Source organism: Gadus macrocephalus, chromosome 1 (assembly GCF_031168955.1).
Source record: "Gadus macrocephalus chromosome 1, ASM3116895v1".
Taxonomy (NCBI): domain Eukaryota; kingdom Metazoa; phylum Chordata; class Actinopteri; order Gadiformes; family Gadidae; genus Gadus; species Gadus macrocephalus.
In genome coordinates this window covers 12,277,747-12,299,460 of record NC_082382.1, presented here as the reverse complement: position 1 = coordinate 12,299,460, position 21,714 = coordinate 12,277,747, and the positions used below count along the sequence as shown (strand labels likewise).

The window sequence follows — 21,714 nt, the reverse complement described above, 5'->3', positions numbered from 1 at the left end:
TTATCAGTTCCTAAATATGAAAAATGTAACATATGATTTATTTTAAAAATGAAGGTGATAGCTATAATAATAAAAATGAATATCATAACATAAAGACATTTCATTTATTTTATCTGTATTATAGAGTGAATGGGCGAAGGGGCTGGGATGGAGAAAGACGCGTGGAACTAATTTGTCTGCGCACGTGAGTAGCCACACACACACACACACACACACACACACACACACACACACACACACACACACACACACACACACACACACACACACACACACACACACACACACAAAACATAAACACACACACACACACCCTCTCTCAGACACTCGCGTGCACGCACGCACACACACACACACACACACACACACACACACACACACACACACACACACACACACACACACACACACACACACACACACACACACACACACAGAGATGTGCAGTGCAGCAGGAATCAGGATTACCACGAAATGAGGAGTGTAGCTACTAAACCTGCACGAACACATGCCCCCCCCCCATACAAATACACAAACACACACGCGCACAAACAAACACACACACGCGCACACACACACACACACACACACACACACACACACACACACACACACACACGCACAGATAAACAGATAAGAGTGAGATGGAGAAAGAACTATCCTGACAGAAAGTGTTAAGGCGCTGGGCCTGTATGTGTTCTGATGAGAATGATTGGTCGACCTAAAGGATCCACCACACGAGGGATTATATAACACCGCGTATAAGGGACAATTCAAATTGGCCTATGCATTTGAACACACATGCACTGACCAGTGTCGTTAAGTGAGAAAAACCACATGATGTTTTAGCTTGTGTCTGACGACCTTTCCTAATAAAGTGTCAGCAGTATAATTACAGCGTGTAATTATACAGCACATCTGCAGACACTATTTTTAGACAATTCAATTTCAAGCCCTATTCAATCGTGTGATTTACACGAATGAATAGACCTTTACGGAAATTGACATGCCGTTCATAATGGGCCACCATTTAATAAGGTATGTAGGTCGAGAATGCTGCCCTCGCATAATGCCCTTATATGAATGAGATGCAGCATCTTTCATTCATGAGAAACGGAATGTTTTGATTGTCAACGGTTCCACTGAGCGCCTTGGATCCCTGCATCAATTATACTCATAATATGCAGATGGGATATGGGAATTGAGCCAAGTAGGCGTATAAAGGATTGTTTTATACAGGAATCCTTTATTCATTATAAAGGATTCATCACCATCGGCTAAAAAGATAGCTGTACTGCACCACATTACATAAGGAAAATAGTTTCATAATACATATTAATATAACATATCAACATCACGTTTAAATGCAACGCACAGGGTTGGGGTCTAGTTGTGGTATTGTTGTCTAAATGGATCATAGAAAAAAAAAAAATACTTCTGAAAATGATTTGTCTAAGGTTCGTACCTAGACTTCTAAAATTTTGATATTTCTGTAAACCCCATCTTGTGGTGGATCGGGGGACTTTACACAGTCTGTGACTCATCGAAAAAAAGGGAGGTGCCAGACGTCTCTTCTTATAGAGCTCTCAACCACAGCTGCAGTGCGCCCCCAAGTGGGGGAAATCAGAATACACGTTTTGCCTTTTCGCAATCATAAAAAAACCACACTTCTCGTCGTTATGAAATACCATTGAATATGATAAATATGATACTTAAGGGGTATTATGGTTTTCGATATAATTCGAGCCATATTAAGAAAGTGAACACAGACCACGGTTCGCAAGTTAATAATGTGCTTTATAAATATAAGAAAAATATAGATTGTTACCTATAATAGGCCTATACCTAGATTCTTAAATGTACCAGTATCGAACCGATATTACAATTTAAATATCCAACAACATCAATAAATATCTAGAAAGTGTACAGGATTAAAGTACATAATAAGTCACAATAAATAATCGCAATCAAATATTGAACACACATTCCAAGGCCAAGAGGGTTGTTTTCTGCAGATATTAGCCTACTATGTCATCCTATAAAGTTCACACATTGTTCTAATGGTTGTATTTCTTTGGTAAATTTGTATGATGTGTACTGAAAGATGCAACATAATTCAAATAATGATGATGATCATCATAATCCACCTCCTCCTCCTCATCATGGTTACGTTATGCGGTCGCTGATATCACGTGGCTGAGGCCCTGGAAGTAGGACCTCTCCTTCTCACTCATCAGCTCAAAGTGCAGCGGCTGGGTGCAGAAGTTACACCCTCCTGACGCGCGAGACCTCAGGTCCAGACCCACCTCCTGCCAGGCCTCCACCAGGCGCTCTGGGGACCAGGGGAAGAACCACACACCTGGGTCATTATGGGTACGACTAATGGATCAACCTACTGAGTAACCTACAAATGAAACATGGACTATTATACATTTGTGACTCTTATGTGTTATGATTCGTACAGCTAGTGGAGTGAACTCCCTCTGGACTCCAACTCGTTCGCAGCCATTCCACAGTCCTACTACTTTGCGCGGCATTATTAGACAGATTGACGTCAATATCATGTGATGCTCATGATAAAAATAATCTACTTTTAAATTGGGAAATTGTCTTGCAATGCAAGAAAAACTAACCCTTACCCTAACCCAGCATCTATCAAATGAATGAATTGTATGAATGAATTTTAATAATAAAATACTCATCTAGGCAGAGTTCAACAACATAATTCCTTCAGTGATATAGCGCTTCGTGTAAACAGGAAACTACACCTGTCAATGGATTTGTAATTATCCTTGAGGAGTGAATTGGGGATAGTGCTTGAAAGATGCTATTTAAATCAATACTATTGTCATCAATATTATCAGTTCAGAGGAAGTTAGCTGTCATCTTCTACTTTAAATCAGGACATTTTCTCATAATGCAAAAAATATAGAGAAAATAAATAAATCTAGTTTGAAATGAACGAATAAATGATTGATGTTCCCCACTAGATGACCTAACCCCTTGACACTATGTCTCGGTGACGCACCGACAAAGTGTTGCATCATCTGGGGGGTGTGGTGCGGCGTGGGGGCGATGCGCAGAAGCTCCTCCCCCTTGGCCACCGTGGGGTGGTTGATGGCCTGGACGTAGATCTGGTCCCGGGACATCAGGAGGTCGCTCACCTCCGTGTTCTTCTCTGCATCCGCCACCTGACGTAGAAAGAACCGCGGCCGGCTTCAGTCACCCAAGAAGTGCACAGAACTCAAATACTCAATGACGTCAGGGTAACAAGATGCAACAAGAAGTCACGCCGCCGTCGCGACGCCAAGCGCCGGACTACGGATCAGCCATTCTGAGCAGCGGTTGTACGGTGACCTTTGACCTGGGGGGTCCCTACCAGCACGGGGATGATGTGACTGGGGCAGCGCACCACGGGCAGCCCGGAGGCTGTCAGCATTTGCCGCAGCAGCGCCACACTCCTCTGGTGGCTCCTCCGCACGCCGCGGCCCTCCCGGCTCTTCAGGATACGGACGGACTCCCTGGCACCGGCCAGCAGCATGGGGGGCAGGGAGGTGGTGAAGGTGAAGCCCACGGCGTAGGATCTCACTGTGTCCACCAGGGCGGCGGTACCCGCGATGTAGCCCCCCATGCAGCCGAAGGCCTTGCCTGGTGGCGTTTCCAAATATCAGTGATATATATATATATATATATATATATATATATATATATGGATGTAAAAGTGGTGATGCATGTGAAAGAGATTGGTGTTTTACCAAGTGTGCCGGAGATGATGTCCATTTTGTGCATGACCCCGTCCCGGTCTCCGATGCCCCCGCCCCGGGCCCCATAAAGGCCCACCGCGTGCACCTCATCCACAAATGTAATGGCGCCAAACTCATGGGCAGTATCACATATCTCCTCCAGAGGGCACACAGCACCTATTGAGAGGAGAGAGGGGAGATAAAGGTTAAAGAAAAGGTTCTGAAACTTCTAAAGTCAGTCGACCCTGAACTGAGAGTGGCTCCACAGCCATATATGGGCATATGGTCACTTAGAAAGTCAATCGAGGGAAACTGAAATGCATACAAAACAAAAGGCGCCCCCACCATCCATAGAGTGTACTGTCTCGAAGGCCACGATTTTCGGAGTGGCCGGGTCAGCCTGCCGCAGCAGCTCTCGCAGGTGTCCCACGTCATTGTGACGGAAGACAAACTTCTGGGCGCCGCTGGTCCTTATGCCCTGGATCATCGAGGCGTGGTTGCCTGCATCAGAATAGATCTGGCAACCTGGAGTAGAAAAAAGCAAATGAACAATGATGTTATTAATAAGAGCAATTAAGACATAATATAGACAGGGTGATCTGTGGAGCACTATGGATGGTCCAGTAGTGACTTTGGTGTCCGAGCCTAAAGGAACTAGGTTTGATTCCCATGTCTCAGTCTACATGTAGTCATCCTAGAGTTAGCGGGTAACCCCTACTTGCTCATTAATGTATCTCATTCACTATTCACTAATCACTTTGGTTGAAATCATCTGCTAAATCAATGAAATGATACATAAACATAAGGAATAGTAAATATATGATAGATGTGATAACTTGAGCTTTTGCATTCCATCCCACCTGGTAGCATTTTGGCCAGAGTGAACAGGGTGGAGTCATTGGCTACAAAACAGGAGGTGAAGAGCAGCGCGGCGTCCTTGCCGTGCAGGTCAGCCAGCTCGTGCTCCAGGTCCACGTGGAACTTGCTGGTCCCCGAGATGCTCCTGGTGCCCCCAGCGCCGGCTCCATGGGTCAGCAGAGCATCCCTTTAGGATGGAGAAAATATAAACAATCTGAAGATATAAATACTCAGTCAAGTATCCTCTAATTAAATGTGCATGCTCATTCTGTATCTAATTATATTGCATTAATCTACAATATTGAATCTCATCTAATAAGAAATCTAAATTGAATCTGTACCTTTGGAAATTGGAATCTAATCGTTAGGGTTAGGGTAAATCAGTGGCGACGAACCCGGGCTAGTGACTATACATACAAAACAATGCTATAGCAGCAAAGCTTTAAGAGTGACTTCTGCTCTCTCAACACTCATTGTCAGTAGGGTAAAGTTCCTGCTCACTTGACAGCGTTGAGGACCGAGGGGTGGCGACTCATGCCCAGGTAGTCGTTGCTGCACCACACAGACACGCCCCTCATCCCACTGGCAGTCTGGGAGTAGGGAGACTGGGAGTAATGGTCTGCCATGGGGAAGGAGGCGGCGTGCCGGTTCACCGTCTTGAACACCCGGTACGTGTGGTCCCTCTTCTTGACGTCAATCTTGTTCTCAAAGAAGCTGTCGTAGCTGAAGAAGCTAGCTGGAGAGTGGGAGTATACCGATGAGACCGACAGATGGAGGGGTGTGATGGATATGTGGTTGATGGAAGGATGGATAGATAGAGGTTTACCAATAGCTATTATTCAAAGTCATGAGGATAATATTATTATGCTGTCTCAAAACAAACAGTTATTTTTACCGGTATTTATCGGCAAAACTATCCATAGGCAAATGTATTTTCTGACAAATGTAAGTCGCTTTGGATAAAAGCGTCAAAATGCCTTAAATGTGAAAGTAAATATAGGTTTTTTATTTACCTTTGGGCAGAAAGTCCCGCAGTAGGTGAGAAACCACAGGAGCTGTTGGTTTATGGGCCCTGGTCTCTTTAAGGCCCAGCAACGATGAATTCTCTGGCAATTGATCTGTGCCAAAACAAGCTCAACTGTTTCTCAGCAAATAACACACACCAAAAAATGACTCGTAATGTTATCTCTGATTCTCAAGCCTGTTCATTACCCTTTAAACGAGCTGTAAAGTTTGCTCTGAGTGCTGCACTGTCTGACCTTTAAGGGCTGACATGAGTTAACCTCGAGTACAGTAGGGTTGTGTCAACATTCACTAGCTTACTTGTGCGGGCGGAGTTCATCTTGTGGACATCCTCTTGGAGCTCTAGCCTGGCCTCCCTGACCACAAGGTCGATGTGCTGCACCATCTCAGAGGCCAGGAAGGGGCACTTGGAGCTGGTCGGCTGCTCGCCAGGAGGGAGGGTTTGGCCTGGGCGGTCATGGATGAAAAGGGAGGAGGGAGCTCACAATCTCAATACAATTGGTAGAAATACACTGAAGTGCTGGTTCATAAAAACTAAAAAAGATGAATTAGCTTTACACATGACAGTAAATAAAAAAAACCTGAACCACGATAACTATTGCTAAGTGAATAGTACTCTACTGTGCTGTTCAGTTCCTCCTTGAAACACAACTGACCCGATTCTTTTGGTGATGTTACTGAAGCCACTGAGGCTGAAGAGGAGAGCTCCCGGACCCGGGGCCTCGACGCCAGCTCCATCATCACAGGGCACTTCAGTGCATAGCCCACCAGCGAGCTCTGACCGGCTGAATGCAGCACTGTGCTCGGTACGACCGTCAGGAAGGGACAACGGCGGGTAAGTGTGTCCATCTGAGAGCACCGTGACCTAGGAATGCATCATTGAGCCCAAGTCGGCAACATGAAACATACAAACAAAACCATTGTTAGCAATAGAAGGCTTTTCTTATGGAATTGTGAACTCTCTTTACAGAACAAAATATAAAAGTGTTTTTTTTTAATCACATGAAGTCATCTCTAAAGGTTACAATGGTTTTTATTTTTACCTGAACACATCCCACTCCACTTTGAAGAAACAGAGGAAAGATATCCTGCGAAACATGGCTCAACTAGCACTATGACGACAAGATGTTGCACACGCTGAAGCCAGAGAAGATGCTCACTGTGGTGGAGCCTGCCTTCATTGGGCATTGCCTGTCAGCTGCCCCTGACAGGTGGAAAAAGGAGGGCCTCTGAAGGGTCCTACATACATCTCAGTTCAAAGCCAGACTCAGATAGATACATAAGCAACTCACACAAAAACACCATACATGGAGGTGATCCGTTTTATCACAGCCCATAAAATAGATAAAGCTTGGAGGATTTTCTTCTTCGATTTATTTGATGTTTTAAAAAGAATGCAGTTAAGACATGGTGCGAGTTTGTTACTGAATAACGTATTTCCGTATGTGTTCATTTTAAATACAGGGAAAGCTAATTCAGACGGAGATAGAACACTGGCTTTGCGTGTCAATATCACCCGGCCAGTATTTCACATGTCTATCTATCCTGCCTTTTGAAATTCTCACCTGTTTTTTCTTCAAGTCCTGAAAATGTAATTTAAAATTACATTTGTTGAATATTCCTTATACTACACACCTGCCATGAGTCCTCAGGACAAATTTCCGAAAACTGACCTTAACTGCTACAAACACTGTAAGACATTTTCAATGTCGCCACCTGTTGCCAATAAATAAAGCGGAATAACATATCTTGGTTTTTTTATTTACTTAATCAAAAATATTTATATAAATACTAGTATCAGCAGTAGTACATATTTTTATTCTTTAATTTTTTTCGTTTTCTGTATGTGTAATGGCTTCTAGTTCAACATGTTAGCATTATGAAATGAATGTATGCTTTGGTGGACCAACTACATAATGAAGTCAGCCAGTAGATGGCAGCATTGCCCTCATATCCAGCCCCCATAGCGCAGCTTGTTGGGGAGGTAGACTTTGGAGAGGAAGTCAGGGCCAATAGCAGAGAGAGACTGGATCTCAGCTTTTACTTTGTTCTGTCGCATCAGGTCCATCTGCAACAAGATACAACATGCACGCAGTACAATGAAAAACAGCGAAAGAACGATTACCAGGTGCAATGTTTACAACCATTTCACAATCCAGTGAGCCCTCGATCACACGCATACCCCCGCTGCCCCCCCCCCCCCCCCCAGCCCAGACCAGACCTCTTTCTGCCAGGACGGTTGGCTGGCGAGGTAGGGTCTTCTGAGGAGGCTGTGGAGCTTGCTCTCATCTCTCTGGGTGAGTGGGATCAGCATGTCCTGAGGGACTCTTAGCCTAAAAGGTGGAAAATCTGAATCTTCAGACACAGGCTATTAAACAGGGGCTATTATGTTTTCTCCCTACCACGCTGGCTATTAAACAGGGGCTATTATGTTTTCTCCCTACCACGCTGGCTATTAAACAGGGGCTATTATCTTTTCTCGCTACCACACAGGCTAATAAATAGGCACTATTCTCTTTCCTCACTACCACTAAACACGAGATACACCCCTTGCTTCTTTCCCCTTTGCACCACACAGCGTTTGAGGAGGTCGGGAAGCAAAGTCTGCAAACTACAATTAAACTGACGTCAAAAGGTCTCGCTCCGGGCTAGGATTATGGATGTATACTTAAAACTCAATATACCCTCACAGCCGCTCCCTGATGGCGGGGGGAGAGAAGTGGCAGAGACAAACCATCTAAACGGTCCAGAATATAATCCCAATTAGAGGCGGGAGGAAGTAGGAAGTAAGTGAGTGGTGAGTCCAAACCTCTGGAGGTCAGAGGGGAGGAGGCCCATCCACCTCACGCTAGGGACAGTCAAATTGTGGGCCTCAAACGACATTGCCTGTGGGGAAAAGAAAGGCTGCATTGAGCAAACACACACGCATACGTGCATACACATGCATGCGCACACAGAAAGGAACACAAAGTCAGGCACACACAGACACACACCATGCATATAAGAGGGCGAAAAACAGATAAAGATAGTGCAGGAAACACTGAACAACACAGCGAAATAATAAAAACGTAAATACCACAGCATCCCAAACAGGTTGTTTGCCTTTACATGTCAGTTCAGATATCCTAGGATGGATGATCGGCACATTTTCCATTTGAGGAGCCATGTAATTACATATTGCTAACGCAGAGACACAGAGCAGGCCTCATTGGATAATACACAGTACTGGAATAACTTTGGCGGTGGGACTCACCACCGATCCGTACTTGTAGATGCACATAATCTCAATGCCTGGGAAAATCAAAGGAATAACGGGGGAGGGGGAGAGGGAGAGGGGAAGCAGAGATTCACACATCAGAGGCCATGGCAGAGAGAAATTATCCCCACAGACATAACGAGGGGAGAAGATGTGGATTGTACAATGGCCCGCTATCCTACAGGCTAATGGGGAGTAATTGACTTGGACAGCCTCGAGTACGACACAATGGAAAGGTCACAGGTGCTCACTGTCGTCAGTGGGAGCTAACGCGCCCCATGCTTCATTACATTTATTCCTTTAATTATTCTTATGTAATGGGACTTTTCGGAATCAGGTACAAGGAGTTCTACAACCTTGTGAACAGAGATGATGTGATTATCCACGTTGTCTTAGTTCTGCTTATTCTTGGTTTAATTGAATTATTCATCGTAGAATGAAATCCATGTCCGCGTGCTTAAGTAATAAAGTAACCACATCACTAGAGGTGTTCCACGTAGACCTGCTTCACAGTCGGTATGGTGTCTGTTCTGTTGTGTGCTATAGGACATATACTTGGCTCATAGCGACCTGGAAGAAGAGCAATCATGTGATTAAAAGACAGAGAGTAGAGGTGTACCATGAGGGTCAGCGTCCACCAGGGCAAAGATGGGGATGTGCAGAGTGTCCCAAAGCTTCCTCACCATCAGCCTGCTGTTTACATCTGGGAACCCTTTACCCTGACAACCCATACACACAAACACACACACACACACACACACACACTTGTGTTAAAGTATATGTACGCATGGTATTGGAAGATGCCTTTGAGAAATGTGTCCTGTCCACTAATGGCAGTCAATGACTACCATGGTTACAATCAAGTTTCAAAATATGCTCAAAATATTGAAGTCAGACACACTGTGATCATGATACAAGGGCAGAGCTTTGAGCAGAAGTCATCGTCAATCAATCTCTGGAACGTGGCATCTTTCTCCACAATGAGGACAAACTTGGCAGAAGACACAATATCTGGAAAGTGAGGAGGTCAGGCACACACAATGCTTCTCACAATGGATGCGGTTGCGTGAGTCAGAGAGAACTCAAGAGCAGGAAACGATAACAGAGCAGTGGGGGTCAGAGAGATTGTGTAACCATGTTTTGATTTCCCAAAAGGATACTTTTAATTCCGGCAACATTGGAAGACACAGGGACAGCCTGAAAATGAAATATCGTAACATCAAAAGGTTAAGCGTTTATGGCTCATCGATGAAGAAGAAGAAACAGATGATTTGAAGACAAAAGGCTCATGGTGAACTCCTAGAATGAAATGTCTCAAGATGTACTTAAGCTAGCTCAGTGTTTATATAACATTTATACCACAGCATTGTTCAACACTTGATTCGGATGGGTCAAAAGCGTTCCAAGGTTGTGCAGATGTGTCCCGTTATTTTTCAATAACGGGACACATCTGTCTTTTAGCAGTACCAAATCAATGTGAAAAAAAACCCAACATGAACAACAATGGTAAAGAACTATCGACCAGGCGTTTCCATGACCACGTAAAAACAATATTTTCGAAGAAGTATATTCGAATTTCAGGTGAATAGGTCAATGAAGAAATCTATAACATTATAGATGAAATTAACTTTTATCCAACCATTGTTGTTAAGTGTGGCAGAAGCGGAATAAACCTCAATAATTTACAACTGTTAATACAATACATCACCACCCCTGTCTTGCCTTATTTTCCAATAGCGGGACACCCAGGAATGGTTTATTCCTACTCCATGTATTTCACTCTCCAGCATGCTGATGTTGGAGCTGTTGATGTCGGGTCAGGGATGTGTAGGGTGGGCTTTCAGGTAAGGGTATAGCTCATGACAGGTACGTACAGCAGAGCTGGAGAGGCAGCTGACCCGGGAACCATCGCCTTCTAGGTAACTCAGATCACCGCAGAGGAAGCCTTTTGATGTGGCCAACTGATGACGAGAATCACACACACACATTATAAAATCTTTCATTTTTTTTTGCTAAGATGAAGGTTAATGCTTGCATTATGCAAGATCCCAAAATTGCCTCCGGGCATTTAACACGTTTATATAATATAAGGAGTTACGATAAGGAGAGTGTTTTTATACACAAATCAATATGCGTACCCCCTCAGACACGCACGCACACAATCATGCACATACTGATGCCCATGTACCACATGTAGTGTCCTGCGTGGAACCTGGAGCATGCAGGAGATGTCGTCCACAATACAGTCCACTGCCCTCTGATAGCCAAAGAGCTGGGTGTCGTTGTAATATATGTCCCTGTATTAGACACAAAACAAATCAACTCTAATAGGTTCATGTCAAATTAGCAAAGGGCCTTCATCATTTTCAACTAATTATAATAGTTACCTCTTTGTGGCGTATGAGTTGCTCTGCACAAGTTTATAGATGATAGAGAGAATCTTAAAGATTTGTGCTATAACAAAGAGGAATATCTTAAATGTTAGGGACTTCCATTTTATATATAATATGATTATTTCCCCTTCTTGTAATTTAACTTGTTCATACAGTCAATATGGTTTAATGTATGGTCATGAATATAATATGTTGCATTACTATACTTTCAGCAAACAATGTTAATGTTAAAGCTATTATGAATGACCACAGAGCAGTCTAAAATCCTAGTAGATTTGGTTTAAAATAAATAAGGGTTGTGCGTTTGTGTGTGTGTATATGTCCCTTTTTCTTACCAAACTTTTTGACAGACAAAGGGCAGTCGCTCCGAACAGTGGTGACTGAGCTTCCTGCGATCATTTGCAGACCAACTGCACTGTCGAAACTCACATGCAAAAAGATTGAAGAAGGCAAATCAAACCATAATCCTCAAACAGTTTAAGTGGTAGCTTAATGTTCACTCTTCTGAGTCAGACACCACCTGCAAGCCCTCAAAAAACTAAAAACTCCCGGAGGCCCGGGGGTTACCTGCGAGTCCCATCATCACCAGTGCAATTCCACCGCAAAACATTTGGCTCTCAAGTTACTGTGTTCTCACTTTTAAAGGAGCTGAGTGAAAATGCGCTCTAAGATGTGTTCATGTTTGATCTGAATTACACCAGACAGTTTGCCTAGTTCTGAGCCAAAGGTCTAGCTTACCTCGCCTATAGGCTCATTAAAGACCTCTGCTAGCTACCGGTTTTTATGGGGAGTGACTGAGCCTGTGTATGTGTGTGTATATGTGTGTGTATATGTGTGTGTGTGTGTGTGTGTGTGTGTGTGTGTGTGTGTGTGTGTGTGTGTGTGTGTGTGTGTGTGTGTGTGTGTGTGTGAGAGTGCGTTCAGGAGTGTTTCAACTGTTTGACAGATGGAAATGCTCTGATAGTCCGGAAGCTATTAAATATTAAATCTCTAGCAATAGGGGATTTTTTTTGTGTCACTGATCTTGAACACATATTTCCCGCATTAAACTTCCTCCAACATGTTAGATAGAGGTTTTGTTTTCCATGTTATTCACCTCACATTGGCCCAGTCGGACCTGCTGGGCAGCACCAGGACGGGGGCCTCGTCCTTGGACAGCGTGGCGACCATTCCAAGAATCACATTTTCTATTCGTGTCAAAACTTCTCGACTGGAAAATGAACAACAAATGTGTCAGCAGGCTGAACCACAATGAAAACATAGATTTCATTCAATAATCGTTTCAAGTCACGACGGGGGGACGACGACGACGCTTGGACGACCATTTAAAAAAACGTTCAAATGAATTAGAAAACACACCTGTCGAGTTGCTTTGGTGGTTCGACGTCACATTTTATGTTTGTCAACAATTCATCGCGCAGTTTATCAATTTCAGCAAACTGCTCTTGCTGGCCGGTTTCCATTGAACGTCAAAAAGGCTAAACAAGGCTAAACGTGAGCGTGGTCTGAATGGATGTGATTATTTTACCATCAGTCACAGATGTCTGCTGCTCACGCGCACCACCCGCGCGCCCGCCAATGCCTGTTCGTGTGGATTCACATCAACAAACAGGACAACGTCACGCACCACGACTGTAGGAAACTGTATCAAGCCGTTACTACACGCATAGACCCGCAGGTTTTAGTCTAGATATACGTCCGGTCCTGTGTCACTCATTCCCGGACACGTTTTAATTATTACTCGGTCTGTTATGGCTCATCTCGCGTGAGCGTCCCCGGGCCGTGAGCATCTTCTTCTGTGGCGCCGCGTCGTGATGAGATCTCATGAACCTGCTAATGCCTGTTGGGGCGTGAAGGGGAGTGAGCAAATGGTCAACATAATAATTTCTATGGAAAACAAAGGAAATGTACCAAAAGAAATGTGGATATTTTTTTCTAAAATGTGATTAATACTTATGAGGGCAACAAAAAGACGATTACACTTTTCATTCCATATGGTTCCATAATGTTCCTAGTTTATAAACTTAAAATTAGGCAATCTTTATTCAGGCAAAGTTACCCATTATTTGTATGCATTGCTTAAATCACCCAGGGGGTGAAGAACTCACTCTGATTCCCTTGTCAGCAGCATTCTCCTTTAATGTTGAAATCATGTGACTCGTTATCAAGCAAGAAACCATGTTTAGATTTTATCAGGTCACTAGGGGTCTTTTCTGTCAAGAATTAGTGGCCGGCATGCTGTGTGTGTTTGTGGAGGCCCTGTGGTCTTTCTTTTTTCCACCGGCCTCAAGTAAAGTGTGTGGGAGCCAACATCTGAAGAGAGGGGGTTTGAGCCCCTGACCTGACCCCGAATATTTCCTAACGTGTAGCTCCGCCAAAGGTCTCCATTTCCCCTGAGCGGCTCTGACAAGTTGCTTCCGTGGTAATGGTTGTTAATTGCTTGGTAACGAGTATCTCTAAGAAATGTAAGGGAAGGGAACAAACCTTTCCCTGGCTTAAAAAGAGGAAATCTGTGAAAGGCCACTGGTTTGGCTGAGAGGGGTGGAGGGGGGTGGGGGCTTTTAATTTTCCTTCATCCCGGAGAAGCAGAGTCTCCCGCTGCTTCCAGGGCCCAGGAAAGAAGCCTGCGTCGAGTGTGCGCCTCTAACCTGAGGAGACAGGGTGAAACGAGTCATGTGCTTTTGTCTCGGGATGAGTGTTTGTGCTGGGCAGGGGGGGGGGGGGGGGGGGGGATCGGAGGAAGGGCAGAGAGCAGCGGTGGGGGGCTGGCAGGTCAGAAGAAAGGGAAGCGAGGGGGGCACTGCAGGTGAGGGGGATTAGCTGCGGCTAGAGGCCCTAAGAAACTAAATACAGATCTGTCAACCTAATCCTCACAAATAGAAAACAGAGGCGGCCTCCCTTCACAATCCTGTAGCCACACAACAGAGCCACCTCCCTCTGGCACCCCCACCCCTCTCCTCGTATCGGACTCTCCTCCTCTGGTTCTCGTCAGCGCTTGGCCCGGGCCAGACCCTGCTGGCTGGGGCTGACTGTTTCCTAATGGCCCCTCAGACCAGCATCCCCTAAAGTAGAGGTGACTGATTACCCTAGCCTTGCGCTCTGATTGACAGCCAGAGTACCGCCTCACAGGGTGATGAGAACGAGAATCCAGCAGGCCCATGGCATTCCCCTGCAGCGGCCCCAGATATAGATCGAGGTTGGCTGAGGGGGCGGGGAGGGGGGGGGGGGCAGGCCTTTATCAGATCCTCACACCTCGATAATGGACACACTGATGTGTGTGTGTGTGTGTGTGTGTGTGTGTGAGTGTGTGGCTGTCAGAGGGAGACCAGCGTAATGTCAATGCCTTTATCCTCTGACATGGGACCACAGAGTGAGCGATTGATAACTTCCTGCGGTGGCTGTGGGGCTCGGGCGACTCCGCCGGCTTTGTGGGGAGCTTAAGTAACATGGTATCTCGGGGGCCTGTCGTCAGCCCCAGACATAAATGATGAGGGTTAGCAGGGTGCTGCTGAGTGCCATGAATCAGACGCGGGCTTCTCCGGTGTCCCCTTTATACCATTCACCGCTGTGGACAGACGGGCCGGGCGGGAGTTAGGGCTGGTGGGGAGAACCAGGAAACCAGGAGAAAGTAAGCACTGACTGACATGAAGGAAAGGGCAGATTTGTGTCGCTTTTGGAACGATGCGGTTACCTCTCGGGTTGTTGTGACATGCCTCTGCTTGGTATGTCAAGATCCGCAGGGAGAGGAATGTGTGCAAGAGATAATGATTTCTTGAGGTCGTTCAAGAGTCTCTTTCTTCCGTCTGTGTCTTTGCCTGTCTCCCAGCTGTGTTTCACATGTTCCCGAGGCCCCTGGAAGTGTCGGACACCAGAAGGCGAAACATTTGCAATCGTTTTGCCACACCTGGACGGGCTGTTTAAACAGACCGCCGCTCTGTGCAGTGTACACACCGCATGGGGTCAGATCAAGGAAAAGAAAGAGCTCAAGACGTTGTGTGGTTGGGCAGGTAGAGCGGGAACAATGGGGTTTAGGGTGGTGTGGGGGAACAGGACGGGCTTCAACTCCTTGAACCCCTCCCCCCCACCAATTCCATACTCCTTCATTTCAAAAGCAATTCACCTTGAAACAGTTTTTACTATACCCCCTTTGCTTCACCCCCTATGGCTTGCTATACTACCCCCACGTTCACACACACACACACACACACACACACACACACACACCATGCATCCCAAAGCCTTCAAAGGAGGACCGCTGACGGTCTAAATATTAATCCAACCTCTGATCTGATCCGCGGAGATGTCATAAATAGATAAGCAGAGTGCCCCAACTTCTATCTTCCAAGGAAATGTGTGCTTATGCAGACGTCTGCAAAAGAATGTGAATGTGATAATTTTCCTTGTGTTGTTTTTTTTTGCCATGAATGCAAGCCTATTCCAGGGGGTGATTCACTGGCCTGCTCTGTGTGGTCCTCTCCTTTGGTTCCTGATGTTGTGCTGTGACCTGCCTGAGTGGGCAAGTGTATGTTGGTACACGCAGGCTAAGATTAGTAGAGAAGGTGTATGTGTGTGTGTGTGTGTGTGTGTGTGTGTGTGTGTGTGTGTGTGTGTGTGTGTGTGTGTGTGTGTGTGTGTGTGTGTGTGTGTGTGTATGCGTGTGTGTGTGTGTGTGTGTGTGTGTGTGTGTGTGTGTGTGTGTGTGTTGCGGGGGTTCGGTGCAGACCTACATTTCAAGGGCCTGGAGGTAGAAGTGTGTTTAAGCTATTTACGGGTCCAGGACTCAGGATGTCTGCGACCCCATCACTTTTGGTCTTCCAGGCTATTGAGGGACCTTGTTGGTATTTTGATTACAAAGGTACTGCGTGGGGAATGGGTGTTGATGGGACGAGTAAACTAACCCTGGGCCGGTTAAACAGAGCTTACTCCTCCACCTGGCACCAGTGATTCAACACTTGGCAAATTTGGACCTCAGATTGTCAGTCATGACTCTGCTCATTGAGAACATGAGTGGTCCGTTTATCTGAACTATACACACATGACATAGGTATGGGCCAGTTAGTGGGCCAGAGTATTGCACTGTCCTAATGTGTTTTTTGGCACAAGTGGAGTTGGCTTGGTTTTGTTTACATGCCAGTGTGTGTGGGCTGGCCTGCTGGTGACACAGACTGTTAGAATGTTACGTGCGCACCCTTGGGAGATAATGTGTTTAATATTTTAGGGTTATTTCTATAAACGTCACTGTTTGTGAGTTAGTTTATTTTGTGTGTTCCGAAAAGTGTGTGTGGGTATGTGTGTGTGTGTGTGTGTGTGTGTGTGTGTGTGTGTGTGTGTGTGTGTGTGTGTGTGTGTGTGTGTGTGTGTATGTTTGTATGTGTGTGTTTGTGTTTGTGTGTGTGTGTGTGTGTGTGTGTGTGTGTGTGTGTGTGTGGGGGGGGGGTTTGGGGGTTAACTGGGATAAATATAAAATGATATGAAGGAGAAAGGTAGTAATTGAAGGTAGAAGACTCAGATATAGTTTGTTCTGCAGTGGCTCCCCTGGTAAAAGGCCCCTCAGTGCTGGCTGCTCAGTGAGGCCTGGCCCAAGTCTGTGTCCTTTGTTTATGAGGACTGTCACCATGGCCATGGAGGTCCTAACAAAGGGGGGTCTGTTCCTATTGTCCTGACCCAGGGCAACAGTTCCTCTCTGGCTACTGACTCGACCCAGGTTAGGGGGCTGATGGAGGTCCAAGGGGGGTCTGAACTCTCCCCAGTAAAATGAGTGTGACAGAGAGGGCAAGAGCAAGAGTGGGAGAGAGAGAGAGAGAGAGAGAGAGAGAGAGAGAGAGAGAGAGAGAGAGAGAGAGAGAGAGAGAGAGAGAGATGTATAGCTATAACTGGAACCAAGTCCCTTTCATGTCCTTGGTCTGAAACTGCTGAAATGTAAACACTTGGGGCTATTAGCTGATTCTAGCTGTGGCACCGGATAACAATGTTTATATGTTACAGGCTACCGCTGAAAGGTCATTTAAAAGCAATAGAGTATCTGGTAGATATGCAGCACGAGCAGCGGCTGTGTTTTGTAGGCTTTCAAGGGAAACCACATTGAATTGTCATCGGAAAAAGGGGAGTGGCTGTGCTTTGAAGACGAACCGTATTAAATGGACAGGGGAGGTGAGTTTAAAGAAGACAGAACCTGGAGACATACACTCCACCCTGCCCACGCTTCCTCTGCATGCAATTATAGCAAAGAATCTTAAGCCGGCTGGCTGCCTGTATTTCTTCACCAGAGGCCTACTTTGAAAAGATCACCTTGCTGTCTGAACTCTGGCTGAGCATGTCTCCAGGGGAAAGAAACGTGATCGTCATCGCTTCCCAGAATATCAAAAGCATATTTCACATCGATACAACAGGGTAACATGAAGTCGATTATTGGTCGATGCAATTTGTGATAAATGTGCTTCTATATGTAAATAATCAATCAAATTGAGTTAAGGGAATCTTCACAATCACTAGAGTAGAGCAGTATTACTACAGCACACAAGAGGGCCAGGATAAAATGTCCATTATAAAGCGCAGTGTTCAACCAAGGTTGAAGAGGCAGATGGGGGCATGATGTCGCTGCCAAACATGTGCATCCCTCTTTCCGAGCATGCATGCTGCCCGCGCTCCACAGACTCTGTGACAAACCCCATGCAATCTCAACATGCACGCATAATACTGAGCGGAACAGTTTGTTAGCGGACACAGAGTTTCCACACAGAGTTTCTACTGAACCCAATCAACCACCAATGAGGCTGTTCCAAGTTACATGGTTCCCTTTTGTTAGGATGCACCTGCACATCACATGGGCAGGCTGTAAAATTGAGATTTCCAATGCAGGCTTCAACCTCTCCCACATTACTCAATCGGATGTGCCCAAAGAAAAAGAAAATCTTACCCTTTTCAGGGATAAGACACACAGTATCACAGGATCATTCTTGTCATATTTTTTTTGTCATATTTGCAACTGCAAAAAGTAACAAAGACCATATTTCAGACAACCAACTTTAGAATCTTCTTTCTAAACACACGTGTACACACACACACACACACACACACACACACACACACACACACACACACACACACACACACACACACACACACAAACACAAACTCTCTCTCTCTCTCCAAACCAAACTCTCTCTCTCTCTCTCTCTCCTTCCTCTTGACCCTCTCTCTCTCTCTCACACACTCTGTCTCACACGCTCTCCCCCCCCTCTCTCGCTCCCCCCCCCCCCTCCCCCCTCTCCTCTCCCTCTCTCTCTCTCTCTCCTCATCTCTCCTCTCTCTCTCTCTCTCTCCTCTCTCTCTCTCTCTCTCTCTCTCTCCCTCTCTCTCTCTCTCTCTCTCTCTCTCTCTCTCTCTCTCTCTCTCTCTCTCTCTCTCTCTCTCTCTCTCTCTCTCTCTCTCTCTCTCTCTCTCTCTCTCTCTCTCTCTCTCTCTCTCTCTCTCTCTCTCTCTCTCTCTCTCTCTCCCTTTCTCTCAGCGTGTTCCTCTCTGGCGATCAGCGCTGCTCCTCCCAGTACATAGCACCTCCTCATAACTTGTTCGCAGGACAGAGAGCTCTCAGTGAAACGAATCCGCTCACGGGCTACTGGTGATCGTGGATGGTCGGCGACCGAAATTAAGATACCTGATATCAAATTCGTGGGATCGATAATTTTTTTAACATAACATTGATTCCGATATTGAACACATCTGATGCTGAAGATCGATATTCGTTTGTTGTATTCGCCAAGTTAAATGAATTGTGCACAATTACGCATGGCATTCGCAATGGCAACCGTTTTGGATACTCGTTCTCCTGTTTTGTTCCTTTTATGGGTCTACTGCGTCCTGGCGGACAGCCTCTTTACCAACTTAACTTTGGACAACGAGGTCCATTCGAGTTTCATCCACCGGCGGCTGAAGAGCCAGGAACGCCGGGAGATGCAGCGGGAGATCCTGTCGATCCTGGGCTTACCGCACCGACCGCGTCCCCATCTCCACGGGAAGCACAACGCTGCGCCCATGTTCATGTTGGACCTGTACAATGCAATGTCCACGGAGGGAGACGAGGACAGATACTCGTACCCCTACAAGCCCGTCTTCACCACGCAAGGGCCCCCGATTGCTAGCCTGCAGGACAACAACTTCTTGAACGATGCTGACATGGTGATGAGCTTCGTCAATTTAGGTAGGAGTCCTCCATCATGCTTAATGTTATTTGTTGTTGTTGTGTTTTTTTTTGTTTGCCATTCCAGTTCAAAAGTTGAACTTGTTTTTGAAGGTGAAATGTTGACAGTGTCATATGAATTAGCATGTTTCTGTTGCACACACATGCAGGTGACGAATACCGCTTTACATAAACAAAGTGCTGTTATTTACTAGAAGTGTCACATACCGCACGGGGCTGCTGGACGCCGAACAGCTGTGCAGCGTGCTGAAGGTTCAGGTGCTTTTACTGAAGATGATGGGCCAGGCGTCTGATAATATGTCAACAACGCCTTATCTAGGGAATGAGTAAAGTCAACAGCAGGAAACAGTTCAAAGTGCACTAAAGATTTAATTTTTTCCCCTTTAAAGTTTTAAACGAAAGGCCCCAGAGTTTGACTTTTAACTTCTCATCCACTCTTCCGAGCATCATTTCTTCCGAGCATAATTTCGTTTCTCATCTATAACTAGTCCCATATCTACACTATCCTAAGCATAGGTGGACTGAAGGGGAGATCCTTTAGTTATCTCAACAGTTGTCAAAGCAAAATCTCTATCTTGATAAAGTGCAGTGGTGTGCGTGTTACATTGATGAACTGCTGCCAGAGTATGATGAAAAGCACGGGGAGGCTCTTAGCTACAAAGGGAACACATGGCCCGCTAGCTAACTGAAAGCGATTTAAAGGACGGCAGCCAAAGTTAAAGGAGCACGTCTATAGGTATAAATCCTGGAAAACATCCTAGCATGGTGGCTGTATAGAGTGTTCTGGCAGGAGAGGGAAGGTTGCACTGCTTCCTCCACCGCTGCTGCACTGTCATTACGGCATTGTGACTATTTCTGACAGGCAGTGACACAGACGGCCTGACCACACAGTCTCACAAAGTCAAGGGCCTCACTCACTCTCTGGCTCGGACCAAGCGCCAATAAACTTGCAATGGGAAGTGTGTGCATGTGTGTGCGTGTGTGTGCGTGTGTGTGTGTGTGTGTTCGTGTGTGAGAGAAAGCGAGAAAGAGAGTAAATTGTTGAAAATCTTTAATTTTAGAACACAAGTTAAACCAATGGGATTATAGAGTTGTAGGCTACAAACTTGTTTGTCAACGTCACCCATGATGCACACATGTTGAGCCTGGTGATGCATATCACTCATTTAAGAATCCTAAAGTTGGCGTGTGTTTTAGCCTCACTGGTGTCGTTTTGCTGTGCTTGCAGTCAGAAAAAAAGGCAGAAAAGGGTTACTTGTTTATCCTCTTCCAGTCTCATGTGATAACCATCAAATTTGAGTCAGCTTTGATTGAATAGTACCGATGACATGGTAGGCCTAACTCATTCATTACCTTCCACATGAGACGGCGCCGGATGGAGAAACAGAGTGACTTTAACAGTGACAGGGAAACAAGAGAAGGCACCACTTGGGGAAGAAGGATCATGCATGAAGATGTGTTTTACTTTAAATTGGATGAATTGGCAGGATAATTAAATAGAATAACCATCGTTTATACTTTGTTGTTTCAAATGTTTCACAAGACGCATCTTTGCAATATATGTTCAAAGGCTTTCTAAGGCCAGAATGTTGTATTTACAATTAGGCCTACCACAAACCATATGACATGATTCAATAACAACACATTCATTTACGGCAATGGACATTAAAGTCGGATGAGATCAGAGATCTGGTTGAATATTGTCTGCCATCTGATAAAATGAAACGAGGGGTATAAGTAGATGAACAAGACTGACATCGCTATTGGCTTGGTGTGACCTTTATACCTGATACAACATCTGTATACCACAAAAAGGACCACAGGAACCCGCTTGGAAATCCTAGCTTTGTCCAAACTGGAATGTTTACTTTGACATTCAGCTAGGGCTGGCATGCAATTGTTCCAGGTATTCTCTGTGTAGATAAAACAAAACCATCTGAATTGCTTGATATGACTCGGCTGAGGTGGTAGTCCATTAGGGCTCAGAAATCCAACTTGATTATTTAAACAATTATTAAAATCAACCGTAAAAGTTTCCCCAGGTTGGGCTCCCTCTGTAGCATTGGCTTATTGGTGGCTGTATGAGCGAAAGCCAAGGTCGGGATTTGACTGCGCCTCGTAAGCACTGCTGGGACAGTTCGTAGCTGGCCAGGGTGGGTGTGGTTTTTGGGACGGACCCCAGAGCAAGGGACCTTGTCTTGACTGAGTCACCTCAGTTAAAAAGGCCAGCTGTGTAAATGGCTT

At 45.5% G+C, this 21,714-nt stretch overlaps 3 protein-coding genes across 6 annotated transcripts in view; 1 reads left to right on the top strand and 2 right to left on the bottom strand.

Annotated features, from left to right (window-relative positions):
* Positions 1-2,087: 2,087 nt before the first annotated feature.
* On the bottom strand, positions 2,088-6,836 carry LOC132447530 (5-aminolevulinate synthase, non-specific, mitochondrial-like). Its single transcript, XM_060038383.1, has 11 exons — positions 6,668-6,836; positions 6,281-6,489; positions 5,925-6,071; positions 5,615-5,719; positions 5,103-5,337; positions 4,604-4,788; positions 4,089-4,268; positions 3,756-3,920; positions 3,380-3,648; positions 3,029-3,191; positions 2,088-2,332 (listed from the first exon to the last, which is right to left on the bottom strand). Exons 1-11 carry the CDS (start codon positions 6,721-6,723, stop codon positions 2,172-2,174), a joined length of 1,875 nt encoding a protein of 624 aa, XP_059894366.1. The 5' UTR covers positions 6,724-6,836; the 3' UTR covers positions 2,088-2,171.
* A 145-nt stretch (positions 6,837-6,981) lies between these two features.
* spo11 (SPO11 initiator of meiotic double stranded breaks) lies at positions 6,982-19,940 on the bottom strand. 4 transcript variants are annotated; one of them, XM_060039486.1, is made up of 15 exons: positions 19,662-19,936; positions 13,240-13,921; positions 12,802-13,113; positions 12,370-12,483; positions 11,609-11,697; positions 11,268-11,334; positions 11,069-11,177; positions 10,755-10,841; positions 10,041-10,077; positions 9,782-9,891; positions 9,500-9,599; positions 8,878-8,915; positions 8,434-8,510; positions 7,846-7,957; positions 6,982-7,692 (listed from the first exon to the last, which is right to left on the bottom strand). In XM_060039486.1, exons 4-15 carry the CDS (start codon positions 12,441-12,443, stop codon positions 7,573-7,575), a joined length of 1,020 nt encoding a protein of 339 aa, XP_059895469.1. In that variant the 5' UTR covers positions 12,444-12,483; positions 12,802-13,113; positions 13,240-13,921; positions 19,662-19,936; the 3' UTR covers positions 6,982-7,572. The 4 variants fall into 4 exon arrangements, with proteins under 4 accessions (XP_059895469.1, XP_059895313.1, XP_059895391.1 ...); XM_060039330.1 differs by having other exon boundaries at positions 12,633-13,113; positions 19,662-19,935; XM_060039408.1 differs by having other exon boundaries at positions 12,633-13,113; positions 19,678-19,935.
* bmp7b (bone morphogenetic protein 7b) overlaps positions 18,803-21,714 on the top strand; it is a 22,953-nt gene continuing 20,041 nt past the window's right edge. The window contains exon 1 of the mRNA XM_060038710.1: positions 18,803-19,470. Coding sequence (XP_059894693.1) covers positions 19,038-19,470 — 433 coding nt within the window. The 5' untranslated portion in view covers positions 18,803-19,037. The remainder of the gene's footprint in view (positions 19,471-21,714) is intronic.